Raw genomic sequence first — 14,581 nt, 5'->3', positions numbered from 1 at the left:
CCATCCAGCCACTGTTTCAGTGGACCACTAAGCAGAAGCGTCAACTGAGAGCGCCGTGTTTGCTTCCGGGAGCGGGTGAACCAACAAAGTTGCTTCTGTGAGGGCCTGTTTCAATGAAGTGAAGGCTTCGTCCACCTCCTCCAACCAGGGCCAGGGTCTTGTCTTTCATTGCGATCAGCGTGAAAAGAGGGCGCATGATGCGAGAGGTGTTGGGGATGAATCTGTGGTAAAAATTTACCATTCCCACAAAATTCCTGCAGGCCCTTGAGCGAGGAGGGTTTGGGAAAACGCTGGATAGCTGCCACTTTATCCAGTGCTGGAGCTGCCGCAGATGCTGAGCTGGTGTGCCCCAGGAACTGCAATGTTTTTTTACCAAACTGGCATTTGGCCTTGTTGACCGTGAGGCCAAATTCTGCCAGTTGAGTGAACAAGGTACGGAGATGGACCTTGTGTTCTTTGCAGTTGTGGCTGGCTACCAGGATGTCATCTAGGTAGATAAAGACAAAGTCCAAATCCCTATCCACTGTGTCCATGAGGCGCTGGAACGTCTGGGCCACATTATTCAACCCAAACGGCATCCGGAGGAATTCAAACAAGCTGAAAGGGGTGATAATGGCAGTCCTTCCAATGTCATCAGGGTGGACCGGGATCTGGTGGTATCCACACAGCAGATTGACTTTTGAAAAAGACCACACACCATGAAGTCCTGGATATGGGGGACCGGGTACCTGTCTGGAGTTGTGGCATCATTTAGCCATCTGTAGACTCTGCAGGGCCTCCAACTCCCTGATAACTTCTGGACCATGTGTAGTGGTGCCGCCGAACAATGCCAAACTCCTGGAGCCTGGAGAATTCCTCCTTTTCCCATTTTAGCTTCTCCATTGGTGGACGTCTAGCTCTGGCGTACAGCGGGGGGCCTTTTGTGGATGTGATGGAAAACTCCATGTCGTCATCCTCGTCGCCATGTCCTCGTCCAGCACGCCCAGGATGTGGTAAAATGTTGTGGCATTGTCTGAGATGTTGCGGAGGTGGAATTGTGCCTCCGCCTGCCCAAACCACATCTGTAGGTGATGGGGAAGTTTGAGGGCTACAGCATTCACCTCGGCTCCATCCATCATTCACTGGGTCCAGATAGACGTCTGGGCCCATTGAGGTCACCACTTTTGTGATTGCAGCAGCTGAAGGAAATCATTGCTACCTCATTGATGGTCATTAATGATTTCTTATTCAAATTCAGCATGCCCCTTTAAGATCAGCATGAGCTCAGTCACCTGGTACATTGTGATGTCATAATCGCTACCCAGGGTGCGCGCTGGAGTCAGAGAGAAACCTCTGATGACGCCTTTCCCCATGGCTGCCCCGCCAAGTGATACAAGTGGGGCCGGTTCACCATGAGGATGTGCGCTGCCACAGGGGTAAATTTTCCACAGAGATTTGTGAGTGCCTGGAATGCCTTGCCAGGGGTGGTGGTGAAGTTTGAAATATTAGGGGCATTTAGGAGACTCTTAGACAGGCACATGGATAAAAGTAAAATCGAGGGTTACAAGGTTGAAAGTGTTTCATATTGTAGGAATATATAGGTCCGCACAATATTCACAGCCGAAGGGCCTGTACCATGTTGTGGTGTGCTATGTTCTCTCTTCTTCATTCTGGAGAATGATACAGTAATTCAAGAAACGGAAGGGCATGGTGAAATTTCAGATCATCTTATAATTCATTATATTGTAGATAAATATCAGAGCACAATGTTTTTTTAATGCATAGTATTGGAATTTTTTCATGTTTCTGAGTGACATTTGAAAATGTTGACATCTTTTTGAAGTCCTGGCTTGGTTTAGTTGAAGTATGTATCTTCAACAGATGTCAATGTTTCCTTCCGCACTTTTAGTGGCGGGTTCTTCCAGTACTGTTTGAAGGTTTTTGGAACATGGGGTGTTGAGCATAAATGTTGGGATGTCACTAGTCAAGTTCTCCCTGAGAGATTGGTGGAAGTAATTGCAGGGCAGTAATGGATGGGGAAGCTGACAGTCTAAGTGGCTCACTGTTTCTAGGGAATTTCTGATCTTTATATTTTTGATTCAGTTGCTTGAAATTCAAAGATTCATCTGCAACTGATCTTATCATTTGTGACTGCAGATCCAATTGAGCTCAGACTTGGCTCCCTCTCGAAACAGAAAGGGGCCTTGAATAGAAGCTGGCTCAGTCCCTAGTGACAAATACTGAGCTCTCAAACCTATACTGTCTCTGGTGGAATTAAAGGGTGAATGTTCAGAAGTCTGACCTCCAGCTCATCCCCAATTTCCACATTACAATAAACTGATCAATGACTGGTAGTTTTCCAAGAACTATCCAACAGAATATGTATTTTCTGTCACAGAATATATTTTACTGTGTATGTTGACAGTCCAATCAAATGAGATCTGCTGGATAATTTCTTGGAATGTAGTTATAGATATAATAACTTTCAAGAAAGAAAAGAAATAGAATTATTAAAGTGATAGAAGAGGTGTGAAAATATACCTTAGATAGATACTATAGTCAAACTCTTACAGATCCAATAAATTAACACCAGTAAAAAGATTTGTGGAATGTAAAATTAAAAAACTTGGAAGTAACACAGTAAAACCCCAATATTCAGAATTCAAGCAACCAGCAGCCCAAACAACCGGCAAAAATCAAGGAAATAAATAAATGAATAAATTAAAATAAATAAAAATTTAAATAAAAGTTGAAAATTGTAAATTAAAGCGTTGGTGAGGACAGGTTTGGAGTAGTGTTCAGTTCTGGTCTCCAAATTATAGGAAGAATATAGATAAGGCGCAGAGGGTGCAGAGAAGATTTACCAGGATGTTGTCTGGCTTAAAATACCTCGAGTATAGAGAAAGATTGAAGAGGTTAGGACTTTATTAATTGGAACGTAGACAGTTGAGACGGGATTTGATAGAGGTGTTTAAAATTATGAAGGGAAAAGATAGACTATATTCAAATAGACTCTTCCCCCTGAGAGCAGGGGAGGTTGAAACAAGAGGACACAAGTTGAGGGTAAGGGGGCAACATTTTAAGAGAAACATTAGAGGAGGCTTCTTCACTCAGAGAGTGGTGACTGAATGGAATAATCATCCGGAGGAAATAGTTGAGGTAGAGTCAATTCTTTCATTTAAGAGGAGGCTGATATATACATGGATAGGAGGGGGTTGGACGGTTATGGGCAGAGAATAGGCGGTGGGATCTAGCGGAGTTGTGTGAATGAACCGATGTGGACTTGAAGGGCCGAGATGATCTGTTTCCATGCCATAAACTGTTATATGGTTATATAAAACAACACACAAACCCCTGGTGAAGATGGGAGCAAACATTCTGCCCAGACAATGATCCCAGTAGGTCACATTGATGAGGGTGAGGGAGACTCAATTCATCCTCTCTGCCGCTCTTATGGTCCTGTTGATTGACTTCCAAATCAATTCTCTACAGCAACCATACCACATTTCGATACAGCCAGCCAGGACTCTCTTGATAAACTCCTGTAGAAAGTTAATATGGTGGCTGGATGCCTTGCCCACTTCATTCTTCTTGGGAGGTGTAGTCATTGTTGCAACTTCCTGTCAAGTGAGGAGATGTGTATCTAGCATAGGTCACTACTTAGGTGGACACAAAAGAACTTGGTGCACTCTACTCTCTCCACTGCAGGGTTATTGATGTCATCCCTAGTCATCTTGAAGTCCATGATCATTTCCTTTTTTTTAATCTATATTGAGACTCAGGTTGTTATTTTCACACTTTAACACCTGATTAAATTACCTGTTTAAATTGAATTACCTGATTAACATGAATTTTATATAATTATATAATTAAGGACTACAATACTGATTTTTTTTTCAAATTACTTTACATTTTGATTGTCTTTTGTCTTTTAAATTGTTTGTTCTTAATGCAGGAGTATTAGTTAGGCATTGTAAGAATGTGTCTCAGTCAACCAGAAAATTCACATATCTGGGATCCCCGGTCCCCGTAGGTGCCCGATACCAGGGTGTAATGGAAGATTTAAATCCTGTTTTTTACTTTTGCAGCCTTTGTTTCTGCAAGGCTGAGAACCTGCTTGTTTTTAGAATAGGCAGACATAAGCTAAATTTCACCAAGGGGCCAGAGATGCAGTTATCTGATGAAAGGCCATCTGTGTAACAAGAACATTTAATCTTCCTGCTTGATTTGGTCACAGACTGTCAGAGGCCTAGCCTGAAGCAAAATAAATCATTGTATTCAAAGTGAAAAGCTGAAAATTATGTTATTCGATAGAAGCCTAGCATGCTAGCTTGCTCGCTTATCTTTCTTGCTGTGCTGGGAATAAGTGCTTGGGTAAGCAGTTTTTGGGTAATATAAGCCATGGTCCCGCAGCTGAAGTTTGAGACTCTCCGAGACGTGGCAACATCTCTCAGCAAGAAGTCCCGGTCGGGGGAGGTGGAGAAGCTGCTACCGGCGCCCCAACAACCTACTACAAGTGTGCAGTCGTTACCTCGCTTCGGCAGTTGGGACCAGTCCAGGCATTGATAAGTATAGTTGGGAAGGGCTAGCATATTTTAGTTTGAAATCAGCTTTTGAATTTGTAATAAACATTTATATAAACTGAACTGCTCTGGGTGTGTGTGTCTATTTTCTTTTGGTAGCTCGAACACTGTGACTAATCTAAAATGAACGAAATGAGAGGTATAAGTTTACCCAAGACACAGGGATTTTACTGTATGTAGTGCGACAGGGAAATTATTGCCAACCAATAAGTCACTGCCAGAAACTGACAGGATTGAGTAGCTAATGTGTGCTTATTGTATTGACACCTCTTTAAATGACATTTTTCATTCATTCTCTCTATTCAATGTTGCCTTAGCTTTGCAATTATCTTGCTGATGTTATCAAAAAATTATTTCACTATAAACATGTATCAAGCTTCTGCTTAGCATTATGACTAGTATTAAGTCCGCTGACTTTTCTTTCACCAGGTCATTAAACAAGATAGGCTTGGAAAGGATCTCTCTCAGTGCTCCTTATTTGATCTGCTGAAATATGACGACTATAATAGTGACAAGCATTTAACACAGGAGGAATTCTACAGAGCATTTCGTAAGTCTAAAGTAATCTGGATTAGTGTAACTGATTGCTGGTTTTATAACTGATGCTTTATTTGGACACAATTCCACATCTTGAAGTTTCATTAGATGCAGCTTAATTCCATTTGCGACCGAGTAAACATTCAGTATCTTTGCCTTTATCCACATTAAGTAAAAAAAAATATATAATTGCAGTCAACATGCTGAGCATCAGATAGTTTAACTTTCCAATTAATACCTTTCATCTGGTTACAGCAACGATTATAACAATACTAAATAAGTGCCATGGCATACGATTATGAAGCTAATCCAGCAAAATCACACACTAGTCTTATTGAAAGCCACATCAGTTATGAATCCTGTTCCAACACAGTCAACCAGTCTGAGTGGGATGAAATAATCACTAAATTTTACAACCTGCAATCTTTTAAAGAACTCTGGTCTAAAGTGAAAGAGATAGTGCTGCTTAATGTGAAGTAGCTCATGTTGAAATAATTAAAGTTAAAAACCATTTGAAAGGTTCACAAACAATCTTGAAAGCACTTCAAAAGGAAGAAGTGGTGGATGAAATGAATTGATTGTGCTTCCATTTTGAATGTTGCAATCAGAATGAAGCAGGAATACCCCAATACCAAGTGTGAAAGTGAGCAAAAAAATGTGGAGGAAGATCACTCAGAAATTTCCTGATTGTGGAACTTAAGGATGCACATGGCAATGGTAGCTTCAGGTTGAATGTTGTATGCTCTGCTTGCAGTATTGCCTAGCAAGTACTTGGTCTGGTGGAGAAACATTGTTCAACAGTAAGTGTACAAAGTAGAGTGCTTATGACTTTATATCGCAATATGTTACCTTTAAATCAGTGGTTCTCAACCTTTTTCTTTCCACTCACATACCACTTTAAATATTCCCTATGCCATTGGTGTTCTGTGATCAGTAAGGGATTGCTTAAGGTAGTATGTGAGTGGGAAGGAAAGGTTGAGAATCACTGCTCTAGACCAAATTGTTACTGAAATATTTTGCTTGAAAAAAATTGTCATTTGCCCATTTCCTTTGGAGTTATAAAACAGTGCACATAACGAGTAGTTTTCAAACTTTTTCTTTCCACCCACATACATCCTTAAGCAATCCCTTACTAATCACAAAGCATCTATGGCATAGGGAAAACTTGTTGGAGGTATCTGTCAAGTGGTACTCTGCAGCAATTGATGTTGGGGCACCTGTGTTGTAATATAAACAAATGACTTGGATGAAAAAAAGTAGGTGGGTGGGTTAGCAAGTTTGCAGTGCAACAGGTTATCAAATAATGCAGCAGGACAGAGATCATTTACACATATGGGTATATAATTGGCAGGTGGAGTTTAATCTGGACAAATGTGAGGTGTTCCACTTTGGGAAGTTAAATGTAAGGGGAAAATATATAGTTTAAGATGGGGCACCCATAAGTAATGATGTGCAGAGGGATCTGGGGAACCAAGTCCATAGTTCCTTGAACACACAAGTAAATAGGATGGAAAAGAAGGTGCATGGATGTTTGTCTTCATTGGTTGTGTCATTGAATATGGAAGTCATGTTGCAAATTTGTTTAGGTTCTTGGAGTGTTGTGTACAATTCTGGTCATCATATTACCAGAAGGATATTGAAGCATTGGAAAGGGTCTACCAAAATATTAGCAGGGTTGTAGAGTATGAGCTTTGCGGAGAGGTTGGACAAATGCAGTACGAGATATTTTCACTAGAGCTTAAGAGGTTAAGAAGAGAATTGAAAGGCATGGATAAGGTTTCCAGACATAATATTTTGTCTAGAGTTAAAATGTAACATGCTAGAGAATATAAGGTGAAGGAGGAGATGTGCAGAGCATGGTTCTTTTTTAGACAGAGTGGTAGGTGCCTGGCATGGTTTTTTTTACAGAGTGGTAGGTGCCTGGCATGTTTTTTTTACAGAGTGATAGGTGCCTGGCATGGTTTTTTTAACTCAGAGTGGTAGGTGCCTGGCATGTTTTTTTTTACACAGGGTGGTAGGTGCCTGGCATGTTTTTTTTTTACACAGAGTGGTAGGTGCCTGGGATGGATTTTTTACACAGGGTGGTAGGTGCCTGGCATGGTCTTTTTTACACAGAGTGGTAGGTGCCTGGCATGTTTTTTTTACACAGGGTGGTAGGTGCCTGTAATAGTTTTTTTTACACAGAGTGGTAGGTGCCTGGCATGTTTTTTTTACACAGGGTGGTAGGTGCCTGGCATAGTTTTTTTTCTCAGAGTGGTAGGTGCCTGGCATGTTTTTTTTTACACAGGGTGGTAGGTGCCTGGCATGTTTTTTTTTTACACAGAGTGGTAGGTGCCTGGGATGGATATTTTACACAGGGTGGTAGGTGCCTGGCATGTTTTTTTTTACACAGGGTGGTAGGTGCCTGGCATAGTTTTTTTTACAGAGTGGTAGGTGCCTGGGATGGATTTTTTACACAGGGTGGTAGGTGCCTGGCATGGTCTTTTTTACACAGAGTGGTAGGTGCCTGGCATGTTTTTTTTACACAGGGTGGTAGGTGCCTGGCATAGTTTTTTTACTCAGAGTGGTAGGTGCCTGGCATGTTTTTTTTTTACACAGGGTGGTAGGTGCCTGGCATGTTTTTTTTACACAGAGTGGTAGGTGCCTGGCATGTTTTTTTTTACACAGAGTGGTAGGTGCCTGGGATGGATTTTTTACACAGGGTGGTAGGTGCCTGGCATGGTTTTTTTTACACAGAGTGGTAGGTGCCTGGCATGTTTTTTTTACACAGGGTGGTAGGTGCCTGGCATAGTTTTTTTACTCAGAGTGGTAGGTGCCTGGCATGTTTTTTTTTACACAGGGTGGTAGGTGCCTGGCATAGTTTTTTTTACAGAATGGTAGGTGCCTGGGATGGATTTTTTACACAGGGTGGTAGGTGCCTGGCATAGTTTTTTTTACAGAGTGGTAGGTGCCTGGGATGGATTTTTTACACAGGGTGGTAGGTGCCTGGCATGGTCTTTTTTACACAGAGTGGTAGGTGCCTGGCATGTTTTTTTTACACAGGGTGGTAGGTGCCTGGCATAGTTTTTTTACTCAGAGTGGTAGGTGCCTGGCATGTTTTTTTTTTACACAGGGTGGTAGGTGCCTGGCATGTTTTTTTTACACAGAGTGGTAGGTGCCTGGCATGTTTTTTTTTACACAGAGTGGTAGGTGCCTGGGATGGATTTTTTACACAGGGTGGTAGGTGCCTGGCATGGTTTTTTTTACACAGAGTGGTAGGTGCCTGGCATGTTTTTTTTACACAGGGTGGTAGGTGCCTGGCATAGTTTTTTTACTCAGAGTGGTAGGTGCCTGGCATGTTTGTTTTTACACAGGGTGGTAGGTGCCTGGCATAGTTTTTTTTACAGAATGGTAGGTGCCTGGGATGGATTTTTTACACAGGGTGGTAGGTGCCTGGCATAGTTTTTTTTACAGAGTGGTAGGTGCCTGGGATGGATTTTTTACACAGGGTGGTAGGTGCCTGGCATGGTCTTTTTTTCACAGAGTGGTAGGTGCCTGGCATGTTTTTTTTACACAGGGTGGTAGGTGCCTGGCATAGTTTTTTTTACAGAGTGGTAGGTGCCTGGGATGGATTTTTTACACAGGGTGGTAGGTGCATGGCATAGTTTTTTTACTCAGAGTGGTAGGTGCCTGGCATGTTTTTTTTTTACACAGGGTGGTAGGTGCCTGCATAGTTTTTTTTACAGAGTGGTAGGTGCCTGGGATGGATTTTTTACGCAGGGTGGTAGGTGCCTGGCATGGTCTTTTTTACTCAGAGTGGTAGGTGCCTGGCATGTTTTTTTTTACACAGGGTGGTAGGTGCCTGGTATAGTTTTTTTACTCAGGGTGGTAGGTGCCTGGCATAGTTTTTTTTACAGAGTGATAGGTGCCTGGCATGGTTTTTTTAACTCAGAGTGGTAGGTGCCTGGCATGTTTTTTTTTACACAGGGTGTTAGGTGCCTGGCATGTTTTTTTTTACACAGAGTGGTAGGTGCCTGGGATGGATTTTTTACACAGGGTGGTAGGTGCCTGGCATGGTCTTTTTTACACAGAGTGGTAGGTGCCTGGCATGTTTTTTTTACACAGGGTGGTAGGTGCCTGTAATAGTTTTTTTTACACAGAGTGGTAGGTGCCTGGCATGTTTTTTTTACACAGGGTGGTAGGTGCCTGGCATAGTTTTTTTACTCAGAGTGGTAGGTGCCTGGCATGTTTTTTTTTACACAGGGTGGTAGGTGCCTGGCATGTTTTTTTTTTACACAGAGTGGTAGGTGCCTGGGATGGATATTTTACACAGGGTGGTAGGTGCCTGGCATGTTTTTTTTTACACAGGGTGGTAGGTGCCTGGCATAGTTTTTTTTACAGAGTGGTAGGTGCCTGGGATGGATTTTTTACACAGGGTGGTAGGTGCCTGGCATGGTCTTTTTTACACAGAGTGGTAGGTGCCTGGCATGTTTTTTTTACACAGGGTGGTAGGTGCCTGGCATAGTTTTTTTACTCAGAGTGGTAGGTGCCTGGCATGTTTTTTTTTACACAGGGTGGTAGGTGCCTGGCATGTTTTTTTTACACAGAGTGGTAGGTGCCTGGCATGTTTTTTTTTACACAGAGTGGTAGGTGCCTGGGATGGATTTTTTACACAGGGTGGTAGGTGCCTGGCATGGTTTTTTTTACACAGAGTGGTAGGTGCCTGGCATGTTTTTTTTACACAGGGTGGTAGGTGCCTGGCATAGTTTTTTTACTCAGAGTGGTAGGTGCCTGGCATGTTTTTTTTTACACAGGGTGGTAGGTGCCTGGCATAGTTTTTTTTACAGAATGGTAGGTGCCTGGGATGGATTTTTTACACAGGGTGGTAGGTGCCTGGCATAGTTTTTTTTACAGAGTGGTAGGTGCCTGGGATGGATTTTTTACACAGGGTGGTAGGTGCCTGGCATGGTCTTTTTTTCACAGAGTGGTAGGTGCCTGGCATGTTTTTTTTACACAGGGTGGTAGGTGCCTGGCATAGTTTTTTTTACAGAGTGGTAGGTGCCTGGGATGGATTTTTTACACAGGGTGGTAGGTGCATGGCATAGTTTTTTTACTCAGAGTGGTAGGTGCCTGGCATGTTTTTTTTTACACAGGGTGGTAGGTGCCTGCATAGTTTTTTTTACAGAGTGGTAGGTGCCTGGGATGGATTTTTTACGCAGGGTGGTAGGTGCCTGGCATGGTCTTTTTTACTCAGAGTGGTAGGTGCCTGGCATGTTTTTTTTTACACAGGGTGGTAGGTGCCTGGTATAGTTTTTTTACTCAGGGTGGTAGGTGCCTGGCATAGTTTTTTTTACAGAGTGGTAGGTGCCTGGCATAGTTTTTTTACTCAGAGTGGTAGGTGCCTGGCATGTTTTTTTTTTACCCAGGGTGGTAGGTGCCTGGCATAGTTTTTTTTACAGAGTGGTAGGTGCCTGGGATGGATTTTTTACACAGGGTGGTAGGTGCCTGGCATCGTCTTTTTTACACAGTGGTAGGTGCCTGGCATGTTTTTTTACACAGGGTGGTAGGTGCCTGGGATGGATTTTTTACGCAGGGTGGTAGGTGCCTGGCATGGTCTTTTTTACTCAGAGTGGTAGGTGCCTGGCATGTTTTTTTTACACAGGGTGGTAGGTGCCTGGCATAGTTTTATTTTTACTCAGAGTGGTAGGTGCCTGGCATTTTTTTAACACAGAGTGGTAGGTGCCCTGCATAGTTTTTTTTTACTCAGAGTGGTAGGTGCCTGGCATAGTTTTTTTTACTCAGAGTGGTAGGTGCCTTGCATAGTTTTATTTTTACTCAGAGTGGTAGGTGCCTGGCATGGTTTTTTTTTCACAGAGTGGTAGCTGCCTGGCATGTTTTTTTTACACAGGGTGGTAGGTGCCTGGCATAGTTTTTTTTTACACAGGGTGGTAGGTGCCTGGCATAGTTTTTTTTTTACACAGAGTGGTAGGTGCCTGGCATAGTTTTATTTTTACTCAGAGTGGTAGGTGCCTGGCATGTTTTTTTAACACAGAGTGGTAGGTGCCCTGCATAGTTTTTTTTTACTTAGAGTGTTAGGTGCCTGGCATAGTTTTTTTTACTCAGAGTGGTAGGTGCCTGGCATAGTTTTATTTTTACTCAGAGTGGTAGGTGCCTGGCATGTTTTTTTAACACAGAGTGGTAGGTGCCCTGCATAGTTTTTCTTTACTCAGAGTGGTAGGTGCCTGGCATAGTTTTTTTTACTCAGAGTGGTAGGTGCCTGGCATAGTTTTATTTTTACACAGAGTGGTAGGTGCCTGGCATGGTTTTTTTTACACAGAGTGGTAGATGCCTGGCATAGTTTTGTTTTACTCAGAATGGTAGGTGCCTGGCATAGTTTTTTTTTTACTCAAAGTAGTATGTGCCTGGCATAGTCTTTTTTTTACTCAGAGTGGTAGGTGCCTGGCATAGTTTTTACACAGAGTGGTAGGTGCCTAGCATAGTTTTTTTTTACACAGCGTGGTAGGTGCCTGGCATGTTTTTTTTACACAGGGTGGTAGGTGCCTGGCATAGTTTTTTTTACACAGCGTGGTAGGTGCCTAGCATGTTTTTTTTACACAGAGTGGTAGGTGCCTGGCATAGTTTTTTTTACACAACGTGGTAGGTGCCTGCATGTTTTTTTTTACACAGTGTGGTAGGATGCCGGGAGATGGGATGCCAGGAGTAGTGCTGGAAATAGATTTGGTAGTAACATTTAAGAGATTTGCGGATATATACATAAATATATAGGGTATCGAGGGAATTGTTTCACGTGGAAGCAGTGGAGTTTCGTTTATTTTGGCCAATCCTGTTTTGTACACATTATGAGCCAAGGGGCTGTTCGCATCCTGCACTGCTGGATATTTGGTGCCTTTAAAGTGTGGGATTCTCCACCATAATTCAGTTATGTGTCATTAGAATTCTTCTTTTTGGATGGATTATTTCCAACAGTTTCAGTAGACAGACTAGGGAAAAATATAGGAGGTAGGATGGAGGAGGATGTGTTAAGCTTTCAGGAAATCACAACCCTATTTAACACTTAGCAACTATTGTAGAACTTGCTTTGTTGGTTGCTATGACTGGGTTTGCAAGTATGCAAGTACATGAATTTGCTTGGCCCTCGTATCTCTTTGCAATTACATTTCTTTTTTTTTTTTAAATTTTTTATTTTTCACACCATAAATCACAATAGCCATGATATACACTTTTTCTTTTCCACACATTTACAGTGACTTTTTCTCCCTCCCCCCTCCCTCCTCCCAAGCCACCCCCCCATCCCCCCCCCTCTCATCCATTTTAGTTATACAATCTAGGTTGCATTAATTCAGTTAGACAATGTTGTCATTCAACAAAAATACACCAGAAATTCTACTGAGTCCATTCTTTTCTTTTCTTCTCCTTCCATCAACTTAGGTAATGTTTGTTCCCGGTAGGTTTTCGCTATTGTATTTAATGTAAGGCTCCCATACTTGTAATTGCAGGGGGTATAGCTCAGTGGAAGAGCATTTGACTGCAATTACATTTCTAAAGTCAATACTATTTAGGGAGAAAATATGAATTTCATGAATGCAACAGTATGATTTGAGAAAATGATTCACACTAGAGTATTTGCAAAGTGATCATTTCCAGAAGCATAACTGTTCATCATGTAGTGCCAACGCACTTTAGGTAGTCAGTGTGAAACATTAATCCAGAAACAAGTGCCATAGATTTTTAAAAAACTGGAGCAAAAAGTACATGCTGAAAATTCTCAGCAGCTCATGCTGCCTTCTTGAAGAGAGAAATAGAATTAGTGTTTTAAGCTGGCAATCTTTGATTTGAATCATTAACATATTTTGGATTTCTTTCAAAACCTTAACTTGCTATTTGATCTATGCATAAGGGAATTGAATCAAGTGGAGATTCTGAGTTCATCAAATTAGTCAAATGTCTTGACTCTCTTTGAATTGTTCTTCTTTGTTCTTCCTAAGGTATATTGAAGTATTTCCATATCATTATTAAGCTTTGTTGCTGTGAAATTCTCCTTGCAAAACTATTGGTTGTTGTGACATTTTACATTTGGTTACATTCCTCCATAAGTGCATGTATGATGGAAAGCATGTTCTCCTGTACTCCCAGCTCCAACACCTATTTCTTGGGAACCATTTAACCTGTTAAGACTTTGAAATGAGGTTTTCTGCTGCTTTGGGGTGAAAGAAAAGCTCCAGATCTTTACTGATGCAAGTCATGCTCGGCAACTGTTTCAGCTCAGCTCCAAGATTGGTTTTGTGTATAGATCAACACTATGTAAATTCACACCTTGGAGCTCATTTATAACCTTCCTAGTAATTATTTTGCACATACTCATCATAACATGAAGCTAAAAGCATTATGTTCCTCCAACCTCATCTGTCAAAACCACTTCCTATGCTCCCTGAGCCTTCTCACACATTTCCTTTTATCAATCCACTTAAATCACCTTCTCCGAAACACAGACCCATTGCAGTTCAGGTTACCATCCCAATCACTGGGTACTACTTTTACGCCTTAAATTCTGACCACCAGCCATTTCTGAATGACACTGATTTCTATGATCCCAATACTTTATCTCACATTCCAAAGGCTTCTGTGACAACGGAAGTGCTGAGTGCCTCATGTGCCTTTCACCAAAGGTTTTTTTTAATATTGGATTATTTTGATTTTAACTATTCAGGCACAGGGAACACAACCAGTAACATCTCTCTACCACTTAAAAAAGTCAAGCAAGTTTGAATTAAAAAGCCTGTAAATTCCAGTCTGCCAAATCTCCATATAAAGCTACACTCAGACACTAAATCTGAACTTAATTTCTATGTGATGCCTAGCAAAAGCTTACAAAATGCAATCATCTTGTATAAATGTGATAAACACATTCCAGGTCTTGCTGGAAGATCCCAAAGATCCTTATTTGTTGTACGTTATAGAAAACTTCAGGGCCACATTTTCACATATAATTTGCTCGTCACTCTTTTCCAATGGAAAAAATACTCTAGAATCTGGCAGATAAAATTTAGGGCAGGAAGACTGCTGCAAATTCCTATGAATACTTGTAGAGATTTGTTTTTGTTATGACATCTAGGAACATTGAGGTTTTATTTGGACTAGAACCCAGATTGGATTACTTGTCCCACGATGCAACTCAAAATTGAGCGACATGGTTGGGACAGGGGTTTAAATCTTGTGCTACCTGTATGGAGTTTGTATGTTCTCTCCATGTTTGAGTGGGTTTTCCCCAGGGTCTCTGGTTTCCTTTCAACATTCAAAATATACCGGGGGTGTAGGATAATTGGGTATAAATTGGGCAACATGGATTCGAGGGCCAAAGTGGCCTGTTACCATGCTGTATGTCTAAATGTTTTTTAAACATAAATTTAAATTTAAAATTGAACATGATTTTGGTGGAAAATATTCTTCAAAGTTTTTCATTCCAAGCAAAAGTTAAGCCTAGC

General features: G+C 41.6%; 1 protein-coding gene across 6 annotated transcripts in view; it reads left to right on the top strand.

Annotated features, from left to right (window-relative positions):
* fstl5 (follistatin-like 5) overlaps window positions 1-14,581 on the top strand; it is an 810,780-nt gene that overhangs the window by 432,541 nt on the left and 363,658 nt on the right. For all 6 annotated transcript variants that reach the window (XM_069926256.1, XM_069926258.1, XM_069926260.1 and 3 more), the window contains one exon: window positions 4,992-5,112. In XM_069926256.1, coding sequence (XP_069782357.1) covers window positions 4,992-5,112 — 121 coding nt within the window. The remainder of the gene's footprint in view (window positions 1-4,991; window positions 5,113-14,581) is intronic.

This window comes from Narcine bancroftii, chromosome 3 (assembly GCF_036971445.1).
Source record: "Narcine bancroftii isolate sNarBan1 chromosome 3, sNarBan1.hap1, whole genome shotgun sequence".
NCBI classification, from domain to species: Eukaryota; Metazoa; Chordata; class Chondrichthyes; order Torpediniformes; family Narcinidae; genus Narcine; species Narcine bancroftii.
Note: the sequence above shows the minus strand (reverse complement) of the source record. Positions and strands in the feature narration are given on the sequence as shown.